Here is a 21921-nt window from a genome sequence, read left to right on the forward strand (position 1 = left end):
ACACCAACACAAACAATCCATCCTTCCATCTGCACCCGTATCTATTGCTCATTCCATCCTACTAATCCACCCCAAACTCACATCCCCATCTCTGGCTGATTGATCCATTCATTCATGAAACAGAACTAGACAGAGGTCATTTGAAACAGCTTGTTAAACCCAGAAAATGCTATAAATTACAAATAAAACCTAAATGACAAATGATGAGAAGGCAGTAGACAAAATTTACAATCCTGATAAAAAACAGTACAAGATAAAAACTATATTATAAAAGTCTTTATTTATGAGGCATTTAGTATCACAGAATAAACCAAACAAATGCTTTTCATCTGAACCCCTCCATAACTAAAATATGACTATAAAACACATTACTCTTCTTCAAAGGATCTTGCTTCTGCTTCCACCAATCAGGAGCGATCGTGGTGATCATGTATATGCTGAGTACTATGCAGCTGGACAATGTGAGTTTTTAGGCTGTGTTAAGACTCAAAGTAAAAACAAACAAACAAACAACAACAAAAAACGATGTTTAGTGATGCTCGGGCAGTTTTCGAATAGAGCAGACAAATAAATAGGGAAAAAAAGAAAATACAGGTTACCGTGGCAACACTTAGACGCTTGGAGGGGGCAGGGCATATAAGGATTAATAATTAATTATTGTTATTATTAGGATTAACATTAGCCATATGGAATTCAAGCCAGACATTAAAATGCAGCAACACAAAGCAAAAATTATTAGATTGGGAAAAAAACTAAAAAGGTTCAGCCCTGTGATTTGAGCGAATATTGATCATTTGTTGGTTGTCAATATGAACCTGAGCAACGCGGAAATAAATATCCAATCCTGAATAAATATTGTTTAAGATGGAGAGAGAGAAAAAATACATAATGTAAACCATCATACATTCTCATTGTTCCACTTTAAAAACACCAAACCACCTGGAACGAGAGCGATTATTTGAGAGCTCCAAAATGTTTCCACACTTCACTTACAAAAGGCACAAACTATTTCCAAAATATCTTTCAATGAAAAAAATAAAAATAAACATCTGGCGTGACTTCACTCCGTCTTTTCCCTGCAAAACCGCGAGTCTGGTTGAGTCTGGTGTAGAAACAATCCTGTGTTCAGGTTTTATTTCTTATCATTTGTGGTGATTAATTACTTTCCCCCTTTAAAAGTGCAATTTACAAGAAGAGAAATCTCATAGCCTGCTTCAATACTGTTTCCAACACACTGCCTTGTCTTGCTGTATAGTGGAGATGTATAGTAAAAACAACACAGGAGCAATAAAATATCGAGCAAACGATCATTTAAAAAACTGAGACTTCAACCAATAATCAGTCTTCATTTGGCTATGCTAGCGAAAGTTCACGATAAAGCAGTAGCTATTTATCCTTCTGTAACTTCGTATGTGAAATGATTTGTATTTTCTCGAATATGATTGAGAACGGATATAATATGAAATATGATTAAAATCAGAATATCATCTAACTTCTGATGCTGGCACGCAAAAAAGGATTTAATTGTATGCAGTCTGTACGGAACAAAAACACAGCTTTCTCAAAAAATGTAAATAAATGCAAATGTATGCAATATGACACTATTAAATATATAAAATTCTGCATTTTACATTAACTGGGTATTATGCATTAGTAGTATTTTATTGCTGTCTTTATAACGTAAAAAAAAAAAGGGGGGGGGGGGAGATGAGATCCAATGAATGTGAAATACAATATTTTAGCTAATTAATGCTAGTTATGAGAACTTCCTTAGCTTCACCTCATTTTGCTGGCTAACAAGCCAACAAAATTTAATCAAATTACAACAGTTTTGTATCCAGCAGTAGACTAACACTATATGGACAAAAGTATTTGGACAGTTGACTCCCCCCCCCCCCCCCACGTGTTTCTTCCCAAAACAAAGTTCGAGGCCCACAGCCGTATAGTATATCCTTGGATGTGTTGAAATTAAATTCTTCCTTCACATGAAATAGGAGACCCAAACCTGTTACAGCATGACAACAAATTTCACAAAGCCAGGTCCTAAATAAACAGTTTACATGGGTGCGTGTGCAAGATCTCAATTCTGACTTCAACCCATGGCTCCTCACCTCGCCTGACTTTACTAAACACCCTCTTAGCCGAATGTGTCACACAAATCTCCACAAGCGCACACAAAGATCTAGTGCGGCATCTTCACAGAAGAATGGAGCTAATTATAACAGCGACTGGGAAATAATTGTGGAAATTAGATGTTTAAACAGCACATACAAAACTTATGGTCAAGTGTCCACAAACCTTTGTCTATAGAGTGTGTTACCCAGAGGTAGTGATTCTACAGAGTTCTGAGCAAATAAACTGTCATTTTAAAATATAATCTCCCACCTCACAATTCTGACGACAGCTTGTACAAAAATCCAACAAAAGTCTAAAAAAAAAAAAAATCCTAGTTTGCATTAAGAATGTATGCTAACTCACATGCTAACATTCATTTGATAGCTAGCTTTTTAGCTTTACCTAGCAAGAGCACGGGATCAGTGTTATTATTAGTGTATACGTATTAAATATACATCATATTGATTATACCAACTAATAAATGTTTCATTGCATTTGCACAAAGTATAAAGTTAGCTAGGTTGACACTATTTAGCTTTATGCCTATATTTAATTTTAGCTGGATAAAGTTAGTTAGCTGGATTACATTAGCCAGAAAGGGATCCTTTAAATTTGTGTATAAACTTGTTTGTAGTAGTAAGGTAATGAGAAACGGGCAGCTGGATTAAGTTATTTAGACAGTAAGATAGCTGGGTGAAGGCTGGATAATCCTATATCTAGATAAAGTTATGAGGATGACGTTATTTGGATGTAAATTGCTTAGAAATGCTTTAAGAGTACGCACCTATTCAAGTTGTATATGTAGGACAAACTAGTGAGATACTTACTGCTTCTAAGGAAGCTATAGATAATGCAAGGTCAACAAGCCTAGCTAGATAGTATTTGTTGGTAAATAAAGTGGAAAAGGTAAGCTGGATAAACTAAACATAGTAAGCCAGGTAAAGTTATTTGGATAAGACAGATAAGGTGAGCTGGATAAAGTAAGCAGAATAAGGAGAAGTTGGATAAAAGAAGCAAGATAAGGTTAGCCTCATGAATTAGGACAAGGTGAGCAGGATATAGCGAGCTGGATAAGTTGAGCAGGATAAGGTTAGTGGGATAAAAAAAAGCAGGATAAGTTTAGTGGGATAAGGTGAGCTGGATGAGGAGAACTGGATCAAGTAAGCTGGATAGGGTGAGCAAGATAAAGTAAGCAGTATCAAGTAGTGTGATCAGGAGAACTGGATCAAGAAACTGGATAAATTAAGCAGGATACAGTGAGCTGGATAAGGAGAACTGGATCAAGTAAGCTGGATAAATGAAGCAGGATAAAGAGTTTAGGGTGATCTGAAAAACATGAACGGGACAACTTTTGATGTCTCTCAAGTTACAGAACAGAAAAAACTCTCTCATTGGACTTTCGCTAGCACATCACGAAACAAACATGACCGTATAGGTGCGTGTTTATTTCAAACAAAACTGTACACCTTTTAAGGAAACTCATTCCAGCCATGTTGTACTTCATGTTGAGAAAACTGAGTTGTGATCCTGTTGAACAATTAAAGCAAGGTTTGACGGAAGTTAGTTGGGAAGTCTGTGCGTTTGTGTGTGTTACAAAACAGTATTGAGATGCAAGGCATTGCTTTCTCTCCGTCTTCCACTGTACCTGAGTCCAGCCACTGTGCTACATCCATGTTGACAGGAAAAATAAATATAGGACATAGAGAGCTTAAATAATAAAACGAAAAGAAAAAAAGTGTGTGTGTGTGTGTGTGTTTGTGTGTGGGAGAGAGCAAGAGAGCGAAAATCTGTATGAATAAAAGAGCTAAACTCAGGGATAGCAGAGATCAAAAACAATATTTTAAATTACATTAAAAAAAAAAGAAAAAAGAACAACAAACAATTTACAGAAGCAGAGCGATTCTGGTTTGCATTCTCGGAAGTTTCCAAAGATTTGGAGCATCACAGTCTGTAGTCTCCTCCCCACCCCCGCCCCCAGTTCTTACTTTGTTCCCATAAAATTAAACACTCATCGTTTAAACATTTGCTTTAAGTCCTCTGATAATGTGATCTAAAATACAGGATTAAACTGTCCATCTGTGTTCATGTTCATCTCACACACGCACACTCGCAGACTCTCTGCATCTCTTGGATGTTCATACAAACGTACATAACTCCTCCTCCAACACATGTAACTCCTCCTCGTCTATATGCAATTCCTTCTGAAACAGACATAACTCCTCCTCCATACACTTCTTTCCTTATAAAGTAGGTGGCAGTTCAAACTCTGCATCTGACGAGCTTCTCACACACACACACACACACACACACTGTCTCTCTCACACACACACACACACAAGATAGTGGAGCGCTCTACACTCCAGTCCTCTCTTCCTCTCCCTTCTCTATTTCTATCTCTCCACCATTCAGCTCTTCACTTGTGCCGCTGCAGGCCTTTCCTCTTCCTCCGTTTAAAAAAGCAACAGCACCTGAAGGGGAAATCAGAAGAGGTTGATTAATTTCCTATAACAGCAAATTAAATGCACTTGTTATAATAACAACAATAACAATAATATAATTTCTATAGCAACTGCTCATTAAGAGAGACTTGTGTGTGTGTGTGTGTGTGTGTGGGGGGGTGACGTGACGGGACCGGCAGGTTTGAGGAGCGGATGGGGTGACGTGACGGGACCGGCAGGTTTGAGGAGAGGATGGGGTGACGTGACGGGACCGGCAGGTTTGAGGAGAGGATGGGGTGACGTGACCGGCAGGTTTGAGGAGCGAATGCGGTGACGTGACGGGACCGACAGGTTTGGGGAGCGGATGGGGTGACGTGACGGGACCGACAGGTTTGGGGAGCGGATGGGGTGACGTGACGGGACCGGCAGGTTTGGGGAGCGGATGGGGTGACGTGACGGGACCGGCAGGTTTGGGGAGCGGATGGGGTGACGTGACGGGACCGGCAGGTTTGGGGAGCGGATGGGGTGACGTGACGGGACCGGCAGGTTTGAGGAGAGGATGGGGTGACGTGACGGGACCGGCAGGTTTGAGGAGCGGATGGGGTGACGTGACGGGACCGGCAGGTTTGAGGAGCGGATGGGGTGACGTGACGGGACCGGCAGGTTTGAGGAGCGGATGGGGTGACGTGACGGGAGTGGCAGGTTTGAGGAGCGGATGGGGTGACGTGACGGGAGTGGCAGGTTTGAGGAGCGGATGGGGTGACGTGACGGGAGTGGCAGGTTTGAGGAGCGGATGGGGTGACGTGACAGGAGTGAATAGGCTGATGGAGTAGATGAGATCACCTAGGAGCGGATGATAGATGGGGTTACGCAGTGGGGGTGTGTGTTTATTGCTTACTTTGTTTCGTCTGCGACCTCGACCTCAGCAGGAGCAGTGATTGGCGCGTTGGAGTGACCTGCTGTGGGATCGTCTGTGTTCACCTCGCCATTGGTAGAACTCATGACCTGAGCATTGGCAAGTAAAAAAAACAAAAAAAAACAAACAAAAAAAAACAAAACAGAAGTTTACACAGTAAGCCTGAATTTCCAGAAACTTGTACCAGACAAAACAATATAGAATAAATCCTTCCATTTATAGTTGCCTGCACTTTTTAAACCTGAGTTTTTGGCGCCACCTGCTGGTGTGAATTTGTCCTGTAGAACAAGGAATAACCTTAATCCTTCTGTTCGGCTTAGACGAAAAAATTATTCCATCTTAACCAATTTTTATCATTGTACTTTATCATTTGGGGAAACCTCAACCTCACTACATTTTAGTGTGTCAGACGTATTCGACACCTGACATTTCTAGCCAAATTTACATTTTATTTGTCACATTATTATATTTGGGTCTCTTTGCTGCTGGCGTGAGTAAAAGTGTATTTTACTTGCAAAGAATTGAAGGAGAGTAGAGAGGAAAAACAGCAGTCCAAAAGCAACAAAAAGAAAAAAAGAAAACACTACACAAATACACTAACACACACAAACACAGAAAAGGGGAAGCAGAAAGAGGAAGAGGGAAATGTGTTCGTTTGTGTGCTCAAGTATAAAGTACAGTTTCCATCCAAGCATGTGCCTTTTTTATATTTATACTCCAGTCTAGGTGTGGATTCTGCAATTAAAACAAACTCACTCTCAGAATGAGCATAAAACCTTGTGTCTGTGTGTGTAGCCAGAATCACACTAGAATTTCTGAATATGTTGCAATATACAGTCAGTGCAATATACAGTCAGCGACACCGCAAACCAAGCAGAAGTGGGTTTTTTTGTTTGTTGGAAAGAAAATGTGACAATCAGTGCATCCTTCATCTCATATTTACAAAAAAAGGTCACACTTTCCTAAAAAGGTCGATCTGTCACTCGTCGTTACACTTCATAAGTGCCTGACTTCATGAACAGCATCTCACATAAATCTCCAAAAGCACACTCCAAAATCTCACAAAAGCTCATTAAAACAGCAAATGGGTGTGGAAATATTCCTTATTCCCCATTTGCTGTTATAATGAGCTTCATAGCTCCATAATTTGCTGTAATAATGATTTTCGTAAGTTTTTCATCTGGAAAGGCTGAAAAGGTCTGCCGTCATTACAAGAGCGACCTCTAGGGGTGAATCACGGACACCACGTGCTATTTGTTTTTACACGCAAGACTTCGCTGCTGTACGGAGAGCGTGCAGAGAGATATTTAATATATATTGTTTATTATTTATAATTATTAATGTATTCATATTGTTATAAAATTCAGTAATATTTTACATGGAGTGACTTTCTTTGAAATACGATCCAACCTAGCAATTTTTTTTTACTATTCATCGATTCTTAGCTCGAGTAAGAGTGCAATTGTAATTTCTGTGCAAGGACAAGTGCATGAGCACAAATAGTTCTAATATATATTATAATACTTCGTTTTAGACAGAAACCGACTCTATAAGAGCCATTAAAGGGCATCAACATTTAGGGGGAAAAGTGAAAGAGATGCTAAGCAAAGCAGAGCTCACATACAGCGACAAAGACATAGACACACACACACACACACACACACACACACACACACACACACACACACACACACACACACACACACACACACACACACACACACACATACATACATACATACATACAGTACACACACCCTTCCCAGTACCTGCACAGAGCCCCCCAGCCTATCAGCGGTGAGATGCGAGCCCAGGATCTCCCTGTTGGTCACAGGAGTCGGCTGGGTTTCACTTCCTTTTGGTTCGGGAGACTTGGGGAGGAGGAATGGGGGAAGGTTTGGGTACATGTGGCCGGTGATGCAAGGGTGTTAAAAAAAATAAAAGTAAAACAAATAAAAAACCCAGAAAGAGGAACATTTCCCATGCAGAAGCAAAACGCTCTAGCGAACAGAGGATAGAGAAAGTAGGCAGAGGAGAGGAAAAGAAAAGAGTTCGACATGCGAAGAGGTGTGCGGTGACCTGATAAGACGCTCCGGAAAGTATGAGAACTTGTAGTGGGAAGATCAATATTTTTCCTCCCTCTTTCTCATCTGGGCTAGTTTAGTCAGGTGACCAATCAAAACAAAAAGAAAGTGCGTTGGGAGTCATGTTCTAATGCAAATCGGAAAAGAAACTTCATAGTTAAATTAAAGGGGAAAAAAATACTTTGGGTTGTATAACGAGAAACCTGAGATATGTGAGAGGCATATTTTCTCTCTCCTGTCAATCAAAGACACACCAGCCAATCACAGGTGTCTGTTTTGTAATAAAGAAAATATGCCTCTCACATCTTAGGTTTTACAGTATAAACTGCACTCTGTACCATTAAAATGTACTTATTTATAGCTATTTAAAACTTTGTACACCAGCACTTTTTGAATTATATTCTATATAAAATAAAGTTTAAAGTGCTAATACATTTTTAAATAAAAGCTCAGTTAACAATCACATGACGCTGACACCTGCTGGAGGTTTCATTCACAGACATGTTTTCAAATGTTCATCAAGCAACACTGAGGAAAAACATCTGGGGTGATGGCTAGCTAGCAGCTCCTTTATGCCCTTGCTATAGCGAGGAGTCACAAATCTGAATTTAAGTCACTTTTCTGGCCAGATCTAAACATATATACACTGTCCACACATACATAACATACACACCTGCATAATCGTGCAGCTATCTAATCAGCTAATCATGTAGCGGCAGCGCAATGCATAAGCCATGTAGATAGACAAACAGCTTCAGGAAATGTTCAGAAGATCTCTGACTTTAACCATGGCATGGCTGTTACTCAATCCAGAGAATCCGGTACTTTTTTCTTATTTATTTTTAAATTCCTCCCAACAGAGTTTTAGGCGGAAGGTATCCTAAGTTTCCAACCTAGTGAACTAGTTTAAATTTATTCATTGATTAATACTTTAAATCAGTTTTGCATGTAGCTCTGGATATGAACGTCTGCTAAATGGCCCAAGTGAAAAATTTACGTTTTTTGATCCAATACAGATAAGATTTACACAGGATGGTGTATAAAACAAAAAAAAAAAATTTGAGGTCGACAGATTCATCGGTTTTGCCGATGAATGGGCACCAATAGTCTGCAAAAATCCATACCGATAGTTTTTCCGGGTTGCTGGAGCATCTGAGATTTGCTGTTATTATATAGTACAAGGGTGCCCTCTAGAGGTAAATGACAGATGCCACATGCTGTTTGTTAAAGTGTCTCATTTATTTGGAATGTAACTTTTTATTTATTTTGTTACTTTTTGTTTCAGTTTGTGTGCATGTCTTGTTTTACTTAATATTTTTTAATACAATTAATATACTCATTTCATTTAGCACATTATCATGATTCAATATTTTTTTTGTTGTAAAAGTTTAGTACTATTTTACATTAAGTGTCAATTTTTAATTTTTTTAAATTCAGTATATGCTGATTCATCGGTTATCGCTAAGTACAATCCAACCTAGCTATCTTTATTAGGTAGCCTCTACATACACACAAAAAAAAAAAAAGAATCATACTGTGTGTTTAGGGTCTACAAGGTCCAAAATTCTCTAAAACAACCCAAAAAAGCAAAAGACCACATCAGGTTCTACTCTTGTTAGTTAAGAACAGGAATAAGTGGGTATCATGGGCAAAGATCCTAACCCTAACCCTAACCCCAAACTGGACATTAACTGAAGCTCTTGACATGCACCTGTGGTATTTCATACACTGTATGCATACATGAGCAGAAGTGCAGGTGTTCCTAATATTGTGGACAGTGATTACATAACTTAGTTTGAGCACAAAAGACACATCAAGAAGAGAACGTTTTCAGATTTGCACCGTCTTTTTTGGGTTTTCCCCAAAAATGTGTTTTTATTGCCATTTTATGTAAACGTTTCTTGGACATGGTCCAAAAAAATAAAATAAAATAAAAGGTAATTGTTAAGTATTATATGGTTTCGTAATGTTAGGCACTCATTAAGCAAGAATATTTTTGACTGGTCACCTCACTGATCCTACTGTGAACCTTTATGTTTGGAAAATTTTTTAAGAATTAATTAAGGACACATCTTAATTAAAATAATTAAAAGATAATTAAAAAACACCGCTTGCAAATAGTTGGCACTTTTGCTTAAAAAATAAACTAATAAATCAATATATATATAACGGTATAAGGGTGGATCTAAAATAAAATGTATATAATCTTTTTCAAAAATCTGCATAAGGATATGCAAAATTATATATTATATATAAATAAATGAATAATCAAACCGGCCAATAAGATGCGAGAATACAAAGAATTCTCTAATTTGTGATTTTTCAGTTTATGGTTAAGCATGAACTTTTAGAAAGAGAATTATGAATTTATATTTTGTATTTATGGTCTATTTATTTTAGAGGGTGTAAAAAATAAAAAATAGGACATATCAATAATAGGCACACTGCCCATAGAGACAATCTTGAGCAGTAGTTATTTGTGTGTGTGTGTGTGTGTGTGTGTGTGTGTGTGTGTGTGTGTGTGTGTGTGTGTGTGTGTGTGTGTGTGTTCTCACCTGATTTTTGGTCTGCTGCTGTGCTTTCTCTCTGCTGCTGGACTGATGTGGTGCATCAGTGGGAATGGGTCCTATTGGAGTCGGCTGAACGAACATGACAGGGAAAAAAAAAAGCGATATTTCAATATTAATTTTAAATACAATATACATCGCAAAGGCGTATATGCTTGGTACATAAACAGACTGCCTATCCAAGCACCTAGTCTTTCCTGTCTGATACACGTGCATATGACTTTTTATGGTTTCTATGCAACAAACTTGGTTAAATGCAAAAAATACACAAGAATTGAACAGTAAATGAGTGGAAGAGGGGTGTGACATTTTGTGTCTCTAACAGAAGAACTTGTGTAAGATGGAGAACAGGAGAGAAGATGTGATCAGACTGCCTCACCCCCACAATCAAACATGGAGGTGGAGGCTTAATGTTTTGGGGTTGTTTTAGAGCAGGGAATGTTGAAGACTTATTCCGGGTGAATGGAAAACTGAAACAACATTGCTCCCATTCCATACTTTAACACCATGCAGTTCCATCTGGACTGTGGCTCATAGGAACCGACTTCACCGTACAACAAAACGATGACAATTGGAACTCATCTGGAGTGTTGTCCATAATGGAATGGCCTGCCCAGTCACCGCACCTAAATCCTATTGAACTGCTCTGGGATGAACCGGATCGCTAGTGAAGAACATCTTAGCAAGTTTTACATGCGGCACAGCAAAGTTTATCAGCTGAATGTTTGGAGAAATTAACTGTCCAGATGCCATGTGTGTAAATCTGTTATTCATGGGAAAATCTTTTAATGAAAAATAAAGATCATTTGTACATTTGTTTGGTCAAAGTAAATCTTCATACAGTTATATTACCAAGCATTAAAACGAAAGGAAACAGGCATGTTCCTCACAAAAACTATAAAAGCCCAGGTGTTTACAGACTTTCCACAGGCTTTTTAGCCAACAGTGGGCGGAGTCAACGGACCTAAATGTAATTTCGTGTATCGTTTGTTCTGGAAATCAGTTCTGATTGGCTGCCTGTTGGTTCACTGAGACCCTTTCAACACACTACATTATGGGGTAATGTATTTAAATACCGTAATTTCCGGACTATTAGGCGCAAGATATTTATTTTGAACATAGATACGCCGCACCTGTCTATAAGCCGCAGGTGTCTACACTGAAACTAATGAACTTTACACAGGCTTTAACAAAAGACAGTGTCTGTTACACAGCTTGTATCTAAACAGTAGCCTACCAAGAAAGTCGAGAGAGTTTATCTTTCACCATCACCTCGCTGAATCTTTTCTCCCGATGCCGTGCAGCTCAGAACACAGGTGAAGTGTGTTTTTTCATGCCCGGTTGTTTTCAGCGTGACGAATGATTCGCATTTCCTGTAGACAGTCCGAGTGAGCGGCAGGTCAAACGTCAGAGGAACATCATCCATATTTATGATGTGGTGCGGCCCGATTCAGTGGGAGCGCATCTGATTTAATATAAAGAGTTTCATTGGTTCACCTAAACCCGTTTCTGCAATTTAATTTGTCTAATGTTATGGGGCTCAGTTTTTTGTCTTGAAGTTTGTGAAACCGGAAAAAACCCAGGAAAAATCCATAAATTAGCCGCTTCATTGTTTAAGCCGCGAGGTTGAAGTGTGGGGGAAAAAGTAGCGGCTTATAGTCCAGAAAATACGGTACACGCTTTCTCTATTAGTGGGTTTTTGGTGTTTACCAAAAAACACAATTGTACAGAATGTCCTTGGATGCAGTAGCATGAAATTTTCCCTCAACGATGTAAACACATTATTTAATAAGTTATGGGAAGTACATATATTTTTATATTTATTATTCATATTATAAACGTAATCTCGCCATACCAGAGTTTTCCCGACCCAGTCATACTCGTAGTCGAAGACGTATCCGTTTCTGTCGAAGAGGTCCGTGAAGAGTTTGCGTAAGTAGTCATAATCCGGTTTCTCGAAGAAGTCCAGTCTCCTGACGTAGCGCAGGTACGTGGCCATTTCTTCTGTAAGACACAGCATTATTAATGAATTGTAAAATGTACAAATGTATAATTTACACACAATAAATCAATAAATTGTACATGTACAAATGTGTTGTGAATGAAACTAAATACATTTCTGGATTTTTCAAAGCATCAATAATAACTGTATTGTTCTTAATGCATTCCCAGGGCTACAGCTCATTTGTAGGAACATGTAAGAACGCTACACATATACTCTACAGACAAAAAAAAAAGTGATTTTTCTTTTTTTTTTATGGCAGCTGTTTTTAGCTGCTGAAAATCATCTTTAGTAGTCATCTGATCTGTGGTTGACTGGACAAACCTGGGAAGCTCTCACAGAGCACTTCAATAGGAGTCGCTCTTTTGGTGTCTCCTATCTTCTGGTAGCGCTCTTTCAGCGTGTCAGCCTAAAAAAAAAAAAAAAGGCAAAGATGAACTGTATTTAAATTAAACAATGCATGATCAGTTCTGCATTAAAGCACCCATTACTGAACACCTCAACAATGATGGAACTGTAATGAATGGACATTCGGTGATGAGGATGAGGATGGGTTCCCTTCTGAGTTTGGTTCTTCTCAGGGTTTCTTAATCAGACCATCTCAGTGAGTTTTTCCCTTGTCAACGTCACCACTGGCTCATTCATTAGGGATAAACTTATAAGGAATGAACTTATCAGCATTAAACTTCATTTCAAATTTATAACTTAATTATCTCTTTAAAGTTGCTTTTGGGACAATGTCCATTTTTAAGAAACAATATTATTATTATTAAACAAATTATAAGGTCAGCAGACAAGCTTTTTGCACAAAACACAAAAAAGCATTTTTATTTAAATATATGAAAAATATATCAAGATTTTATTACAATCTTTTTCAGAGATTCCCAATAAAAAGTCCCAATATTTTTGTCTATATAATATATACCATAATGCCTAAAAACACAAAAATGTCCAGTCTATTCATTTACTTAGAGATATCACAGTACCTTTAGGCCTTGCCAGGGCAGACTGCCCCTGAGGAAATACATGAACATGTGCCCAAGTGCCTCCAAGTCGTCCCGTCTGCTCTGTTCTGCAAGAGAAAACATCGAGACACGTACAACGAAATAAGTCATTTAATAAAAACACGTGTGGACATCAGAGCTAAAATACCTGCGCTGATGACTGCCATTTAGCTGGCTCAGTACCTTTGCCCAGATGTGTGTTGATGCTCATGTAGCGCGCCGTGCCCGTCAGGCTCTTGTGTTCCCGATACGGGATGTGTTTTTTGGTCTCGGGGTCGATGTACTCTTTGGCCAGGCCGAAGTCGATGATGTGAATGGTGTGCTGCCGTTTGCTGCCCGGCCGGCCCACGAGGAAGTTCTCGGGCTTCACGTCCCTGTAGATCAGACTGCGGGTGTGAACGAACTCCATCCGTGTTATCTTGAAGAGAAACAGATGTTAGAAAACAAAAACAAAGCAAACTCTTTAATATGCGCATGACCTGATATAAGTGGCGTGTTGATGACCCTTTGGGCGCACTGCTCATGATGTCACTGATGATAGGTGTGTGTGTGTGTGTGTGTGTGTGTGTGTGTGTGTGTGTGTGTGTGGATGCATGGTGCACGCTCACCAGCTGAATGGCGATCATAAGCACAGTCTTGAGGGAGAAGGTTCTGTCGCACAGGTCGAACAGATCCTCTAGGCTCGGGCCCAGCAGCTCCAGCACCATGGCATTGTATTTCCCACATGGACCAAAATAGTACACCTGAGGTACACCCTCTGTAAACACACACACACACAAACAGCAACAGAGTGAAGACACAGCAGCCAAGTGAAAATAAGATGTATAGACAGGATATACTACAAATTAATTATACCAAGTTCTTACTTTACACTTACGTTGTAAAAAAATTTTTAATTAACTAATTTCGCATTAAACCCTAAAAACACAGACCCCAGGTTACGGCGTAAAAAAAACACAGACCCCGAGTTACGGCGTAGAAAACACAGACCCCGAGTTACGGCGTAGAAAACACAGACCCCGAGTTACGGCGTAGAAAACACAGACCCCGAGTTACGGCGTAGAAAACACAGACCCCGAGTTACGGCGTAGAAAACACAGACCCCGAGTTACGGCGTAGAAAACACAGACCCCGAGTTACGGCGTAGAAAACACAGACCCCGAGTTACGGCGTAGAAAACACAGACCCCGAGTTACGGCGTAGAAAACACAGACCCCGAGTTACGGCGTAGAAAACACAGACCCCGAGTTACGGCGTAGAAAACACAGACCCCGAGTTACGGCGTAGAAAACACAGACCCCGAGTTACGGCGTAGAAAACACAGACCCCGAGTTACGGCGTAGAAAACACAGACCCCGAGTTACGGCGTAGAAAACACAGACCCCGAGTTACGGCGTAGAAAACACAGACCCCGAGTTACGGCGTAGAAAACACAGACCCCGAGTTACGGCGTAGAAAACACAGACCCCGAGTTACGGCGTAGAAAACACAGACCCCGAGTTACGGCGTAGAAAACACAGACCCCGAGTTACGGCGTAGAAAACACAGACCCCGAGTTACGGCGTAGAAAACACAGACCCCGAGTTACGGCGTAGAAAACACAGACCCCGAGTTACGGCGTAGAAAACACAGACCCCGAGTTACGGCGTAGAAAACACAGACCCTTCGTTACGGCGTAGAAAACACAGACCCCTCGTTACGGCGTAGAAAACACAGACCCTTCGTTACGGCGTAGAAAACACAGACCCTTCGTTACGGCGTAGAAAACACAGACCCTTCGTTACCGCGTAGAAAACACAGACCCTTCGTTACGGCGTAGAAAACACAGACCCTTCGTTACGGCGTAGAAAACACAGACCCTTCGTTACGGCGTAGAAAACACAGACCCTGCGTTACGGCGTAGAAAACACAGACCCTGCGTTACGGCGTAAAAAACACAGACCCTTCGTTACGGCGTAGAAAACACAGACCCTGCGTTACGGCGTAGAAAACACAGACCCTGCGTTACGGCGTAGAAAACACAGACCCTGCGTTACGGCGTCAAAAACACAGACCCTTCGTTACGGCGTCAAAAACACAAAATAAAAATAAAAACACTGACTCTGCGTCATGGCATAGAATAAACACTTACAGTGTAAAAAAAACCCACTGCGAGTTATGGCGTCACCTTTTTGACTATCGATCGTAATTCATAACTGTAATCAGAACATCTGTGGAACATTATGATGATTATTTTGGCCTTGTTCTTACATGCCCGGTCTACAGAAAGATCGCTTTGTGTTTGTTTTGTTCCAATCTGATTAGAAACCCCACACATTTCCGTCCAGGCGCGAGCTGTAATCTGTCTCCGCGCTTATCACACCGAGCGTAGGATGAACACAGCAGGTACAACACACGAGAAGCGATCACTGATTAACACATCGTTCAGACAACGAGGAGGTGGAGAACAAGCCTATGGAACACAACAGCCCCGAATCTCTCTTCTACATCAACACAATAATTGAGAGAGAGAGAGAGAAAGAGAGAGAGAAAGATTCATTTTTTTTGTTCTATTACTGCAGTTGATGTGAATAAGCAGAACTCGAGAAAACGAGAAACTAGCAAAGGATCAGAGTAAATATAAATGAAGTAATAAAAAATTAACTAAATAAATGTTTGACAAAAATACCAGAAAAAAAAAATGTGAAAAAAAATGAAAGATAATTAATTCTGGAAAAGGACGTGTTAAGAGATGATGAGATGAAAAGAAATTAAATGAGGAGATAGAAGGAAGAGATGAAGAGAGATGTAAAGAGGAGTTGAGAGGAGGAGAGGAGAAGAGGGGAGAAAGAAAAAGGAGATAAGAACATGAGAGTATGATATGTAAGGAGGAGATGAGAGGAGAGGTGATGAAGAGAGGGTTGGAGGAGGTGAAGCGAGAATGAGGGGAAGAGATGATGTGAGGATGAGAGAAGAGGCAATGAAAAGAAAAGAGGACATGGGGAATTTAATCACATGAAGAGAGGTGATATAGGGAAGAAATGAGGAGACGAAAAGAGGAGATCAAGTGAGAAGATGGGGAGATGAGTTGAGGAGATGAAGTGATGGAGAGATGAAGAGTAATTCACCTGAGCTCCCAAGCTGTTTGTAGAAACGGTACTCCAGGTGGAGCTGAGGTGCTCGCGATTTGATCGGCTCCTGTTTAGGGGGAGGAAAAGAGCCTTTAAAATCCCGACGTCTTCACTGAACAATAAGTGGGCGGGGCTAAAGCACCACTGCACTGAGAGCTTTTCATGGCGTATTATTTAGCTAAAACCAAAACTGTTCGAACATGACAATGCTCCTGTGCACAAAGCCTGTTCCATAAGAATGTGCTTCACATGGGCTGGAGTGGAAGATCTCCTGCTATGGAGCTCTAACCTCAACTCTATTGAACTCCTTTGAGATGAATGTGAGCTCTAATTGCACCCCAGACCTCCTCACCTCACCTACATACAGATTTATACTAATACTTACTGCTAATTTTATAATCAATATTTATTATTTGTTTAAAATATAGTAGCTGGTTTCAGTATCGCTGAGTAGTGAAAAACGTCGTAGCGCAATATTAAAACATTTCTTACCAGTTTTATGGCTACGTATTCGTTGGTGTAAAGATTCTTCCCGAGCCGAAGTTCGCCGAAATTCCCACAGCCGATCTTCTTCCCGACGCGGAAGTTTGGTCCGACCATGAGCACGCCTGAATTGGGCGCCGAAGTGCGACCGGTGTGACCGGATCTGCTCCCTCCGGTCTTAGACATCTTCTTTCCTTCTTCCGTGTCCCCTTTCCCTCCACCTCCACCTCCACCTCCACCACCACCACCACCTCCACCTCCCCCTCCTCTCTTATCAAAATCCATAAGCTTGTGATACCTCGGCCTCTCCACGATTACTCCACTGCCATACAAACACCCAAAACGTCAATCACAACAAGGGCAAGGGGGGAGGGAGGAGGAGGAGGAGGATAGACTATGAAAAGAAAACTTTTTAAGCTTCAAGCGTATTATAAGCGTCTATATGTGTTCAGTCACCAAAATATCATCCAGTTAAAAAAAAAAAAAAAAAAGAAGAAAAAAAATAATAAAAAATTGGATATTCCAAGTTTCAAAGCAGCATCCTTGTTCCCCTCTGATCCAGGATTTGGTCCTAGCTACTGGATTTGAGACGCGACCTTGTCCAGGATTCCATCCTCGTCGCCCCCTCCTGGTGATTGGGTGAAACTGTGTCGCTCATTCCTCGGGAGACATTTACGAGCATCTGGAGTAGAAAATAAAACAGATTTCAACAGGTTTTTTTTTTGTTGTTGTTTACTTTTCTTTTAAAATCTACTGGCCAATCAGATTGAAGCTCTCAAAGAACCGCAAGACAAAAACAAACATCGGAGAAAAAAAACAAAGCAAAATATAAAAAAAAGAAATAAAAACATTGAAGGTGACCGCCTTTTACAATCGTCAGTGTTTCAAAAACGATCAAAACATTTTTAGAAACCTGATGGAAACCCTTTGATTGGTTTGTTCAACAAAAGTACAGGGACTTCACAAGTCATATGTGGTTCCTCCCCAAACTGTTACCACAAAGTTGAAGGCACACAATTCTACAGGATGTAAATTTTCCCTTCACTTGAACTAGGAGACCCAAACATGTGCCAGTATGACAATACTCCTGTGCACAAAGCCGGCTCCATTAAGATATGCTTTACATGGGTTGGAGTGAAAGATCTCCTTCTATAGATTATAGATTCTATTGAAACATTCATAAGAACCACAAGGCAACATTCGTTACCTCATAAAATACAATGAAACATCACAATGAAGTTTTAAGTCTGTATCACCCCGTCCCTGTATCAGACAATTCAGAGTTTATCCCTTTATTAGATTTGGGTAATATCATATTGTCCCTGATATACACTATATAGACAAAGGTATGGAGACTTGTCCAGCTATATATGTGGTTCTTTCTCAACAATCAACCATGCATCGAGCTGGGACCCCAAACTTAGTGCTTTTCCCCTTATACAACAATTTCCCAATAAATATCTTGAAATCCCTACAACCCCTACCTAGCATAAACATAAGCTTTTCTCTGCAGGAGCAAAGAATTTCATGTCAGGTAACATGCAATTATCATCAGTAGGTGTCTTAAATCCCATGTGTGTTGATGATTTTGTCAGTCAGGCCTTAAAGTGGATATATAAAGTGGACACGGCTTCAAATCCCCAAATATGAAAATATAAGCTGCTGCAGATCCGGAGATCTTCTATCACCTCGATTTATTCGATTACTTGTTAAATAAATCATATTAAAGCTTGGACGGATGGACGGACAGATGGATGGATGGATTCATGAACGGATGGATAGTAAGATAGCTGGATAGATGACTTGAAAAAAGGATTGTAGAAAGGATGGATGAATGGATAGTAAGATAGATGGATAAATGGATGGAAAGTAAGATGGATGGGTTGTAGGATGGATGGATAGACAGAGTGAAAGATGGATTGTACAAAGGATGGACAGACGGATGGATGGATGGATAGATAGTAAGATAGATGGATGGTAAGATTGATGGATTGTAGGATGGATGGATGGACAGATTGAAAGAATGATTGTAGAAAGGATGGTCAGATGGATGGATAGATAGTAAGATAGATGGATGGTAAGATGGATGGATTGTAGGATGGATGGATGGACAGATTGAAAGAATGATTGTAAAAAGGATGGTCAGATGGATGGATGGATGGTAAGATGGATGGATGGATAGTAAGACAGATGGATTGATGCACAAAAAAAAAAGTCAACATGTCCAGACATGTATGAAGGAGAAAAAGTTCCAAATGCTTGATAAATATCCCACAGATTTCTTGTTTAAGGTTAATTATGAGGATTTATTTGTTTATTTGGTGATATTCATTAATATTTTCATTTCAAAAAAAGAAAATTGAACGAGGTAACTTATATAACAGGTTTGACTAAAAGGCCGGTTAGCAACACACACACACACACACGCGCGCCAATAAATTTTGCCTCTATTTTATGTTATAGCAATCTAAACTGCTCATTTAAAAAAATAAAATAAATGTTAACACCAAAACACATCAAACTATTTAATAAATCCAACTCACTCCAAGCTGTCTCAGACTTACCAGCTAAGCACCTAGCATAACAATTCCAGCCTTCTGAAGTTAAATAAATAAAATATTAGCGACATTTCCAATTAAAGTACACATATCGATTAAAAAAAACTATAATTTTTTCCATAATTTGTTTTTTAAACATAAAACAGAGTGTTAACATTATCTGAACTCACTTTGCATTCATATGTGGCCCACGGATTTGATAAACTAGCAAAGTTCAGACTAGCATCATTTATTTACATGCCATCCGTTTTCAACAAAACCCGCCTCCTAGAACGGGATTGGTTAATACGTCGGGTATAAAAAAATACTACCCAATCAGAAAACAGAGCGTCGATAAGATATCCAATCGTATACTGGAAGGCGGAGTTTTCCTGAATACGGATAGGGAAAAGAGAAAGCTTTGCTAATCAATAAAGAGAAAGCAAAAAATGGCAACTAGGTATTTTTGGAAACCGAATAAAGATGTTACAAATAAAAATTAACTCCATCGTAGTATTGTAAATGATAGATCAACGTAATAGAGAGCTATAAGGTCTAATAGCCTTTAGTACCGGGCAACTCCTTAAATACATTATATGCACACAAAAAATAAAAAGATCACGATATAAAAATTCCGAATCGGTCAGCTGTACACATGACCAAACAGATTAGATCGTTTCTCACCTATAATCGCGCGTTATACGTTTATAACAAGTCCCATCCGCGTCGTTTTTAATGCCCAATGTCTTGAAGCCTTTTCCATTTTCTCCAGCATTGGCCACCCGTCACCGCTCGGCTGCAGGCGCCAGGTTTCTTACGCAGCCTCCGGCTCCTGTGCCGGGCCTTACGCTAAAGAAGCGACGCAGAGCGTCTCTGTGAATCGCAGATCCACTCCGGGGAAAAATCTACGTGAAAATCCCTATAGGGAACTTAAATTCGATCAGAAATTAAAATTGAAATATGAAATGAAACAAATCAAACAAATATATATAGTACCTCACATTTCAGCATCCATAGTGTATTTTATCAAGTAACAATACAATAGAAATGAAAGTTGGGTATATTTTAGAGTATCAATGTGCAGCTTATTTATTTAAAATAACTCAATATACAGCCATTATTGTCAAAATAACTGGCAACAAAAGTGAGTGGGGCCTCGAGAATTTACAATGTGATCTTTTGCCCCCTTTCTTCTCCAAACATAACTTTGTTTCAGTCAAAGAATGATTCAATTTTTCAACTGTACAGCCCACAGCAAAATGTCTTATCTGACTTACGTAGAGGTGGCAAGTAGGGTTTCCTTCTGGTGACTCTTCCATCTTGCATACTTCTGCAGTTTCTCTAATTATATTAATTATATTTTAGACAGTGACGATTAAACTCCTCCATTTCCTTCTTCTCTATCCTCCATTACTTTACCCCTCTCTCCTCCATCCTCTATTCCTTTATCTCTCTCTCTCGCCTCTATTCTCCAATCTACAAGGACTTGTCAAGATTAGCAGGAGGATAAATAGATTCAAGTACAAGGACATTTCGGTAAAGAAACTGATCAAATTGGTAAAACATCTTTCGTCTTTCTACAAATATAAAGAGACCCCAAGCACAACGCTAACACAGGGTGTAAGGTGGATGTTCTAGAGAGGTCTAATCAAAGCCTGGCCAAAATACGACAAAACATTTATGGAATTACTTTCAGTAGTACTACAATAATGAAACAAACATGGAGTCTCAAAGTATACTGTATACACACTACTGCATTTCTTTACATATACTGTACATAATAAAAGCTACTTCAGCTTTCATTCATCTCCCCCATCCATTTATCTCCAATCTCTCTCCTACATCCGTATCTCCTGTATCGCTCAATCCTGCAATTCCTCCATCTATCACTCTTCCATCCGCATCTTGTCCATCCTTTTTCCTTCATGTTCTATACTGTACATCTCCCCTTTATTCTATTTAGCTCAGCTCCATCCTCCATCCTCCACCCCGAATGTCTCCATCCTCCACTTAATTCTCATCCATCCTCATTTCCTTCATCTCTCTCTCATCCATCCTCTATTCCTTTACCCCTCTCTCCTCCATCCTCCATTCCCTTACCCAGTTCTTATCCATCCTCTATTCGTTCAAACCTCTCTCCTCCATCCTCCATTCCCTTACCCAGGTCTCATCCATCCTTCATTCATTCACCCCTCTCTCCTCCATCCTCCATTTCCTTACCCAGTTCTCATCCATCCTTCATTCATTCACCCCTCTCTCCTACTTCCTCGATTACCTCACCCCTTCCTCCTCCTTTCTCAATTCCTTCACCCCTCTCTCCTCCACCATCCATTCCTTCACCCCTTTCTCCTCCAATGATTCACCCCTCTCTCCTCCATCCTCAATTCCTTCTCCCTTCTTTTCTCCACCCCCCATTCCTTCACCCCTTTCTCCTCCATTCATTTACCCCTCTCTCCTCCATCCTCAATTCCTTCACCTCTCTCCTCCACCCTCCATTCCTTCACCTATTTCTCCTCTATTCATTCACCTCTCTCTCCTCCATCCTCAATTCCTTCACCTCTCTCCTCCATCCTCAATTCCTTTACCCCTTTTCTTCTCAATGCATTCACCCCTCTCTCCCCCATCCTCAATTACTTCACCCCTCTTTCCTCCACCCTCTATTCCT

The 21921-nt window shown here is 40.0% G+C and overlaps 1 protein-coding gene across 7 annotated transcripts; it reads right to left on the minus strand.

Moving 5' to 3' along the window:
• Positions 1-261: 261 nt before the first annotated feature.
• Positions 262-20101, minus strand: csnk1g2a (casein kinase 1, gamma 2a). 7 transcript variants are annotated; one of them, XM_083548022.1, is made up of 13 exons: positions 19448-19508; positions 19284-19313; positions 16729-17401; positions 16234-16303; positions 13735-13883; positions 13310-13544; positions 13109-13194; positions 12447-12531; positions 11976-12124; positions 10109-10192; positions 7239-7340; positions 5452-5558; positions 262-4583 (listed from the first exon to the last, which is right to left on the minus strand). In XM_083548022.1, exons 3-13 carry the CDS (start codon positions 17002-17004, stop codon positions 4529-4531), a joined length of 1398 nt encoding a protein of 465 aa, XP_083404148.1. In that variant the 5' UTR covers positions 17005-17401; positions 19284-19313; positions 19448-19508; the 3' UTR covers positions 262-4528. The 7 variants fall into 7 exon arrangements, with proteins under 7 accessions (XP_083404148.1, XP_083404147.1, XP_083404150.1 ...); XM_083548021.1 differs by having other exon boundaries at positions 19284-19316; positions 19448-19503; XM_083548024.1 differs by lacking the exons at positions 19284-19313; positions 19448-19508 and adding an exon at positions 19941-20101 and having other exon boundaries at positions 11976-12121.
• Positions 20102-21921: the final 1820 nt, after the last annotated feature.

Source organism: Silurus aristotelis (genome assembly GCF_946808225.1).
Source record: "Silurus aristotelis genome assembly, chromosome: 8".
Classification (NCBI taxonomy): domain Eukaryota; kingdom Metazoa; phylum Chordata; class Actinopteri; order Siluriformes; family Siluridae; genus Silurus; species Silurus aristotelis.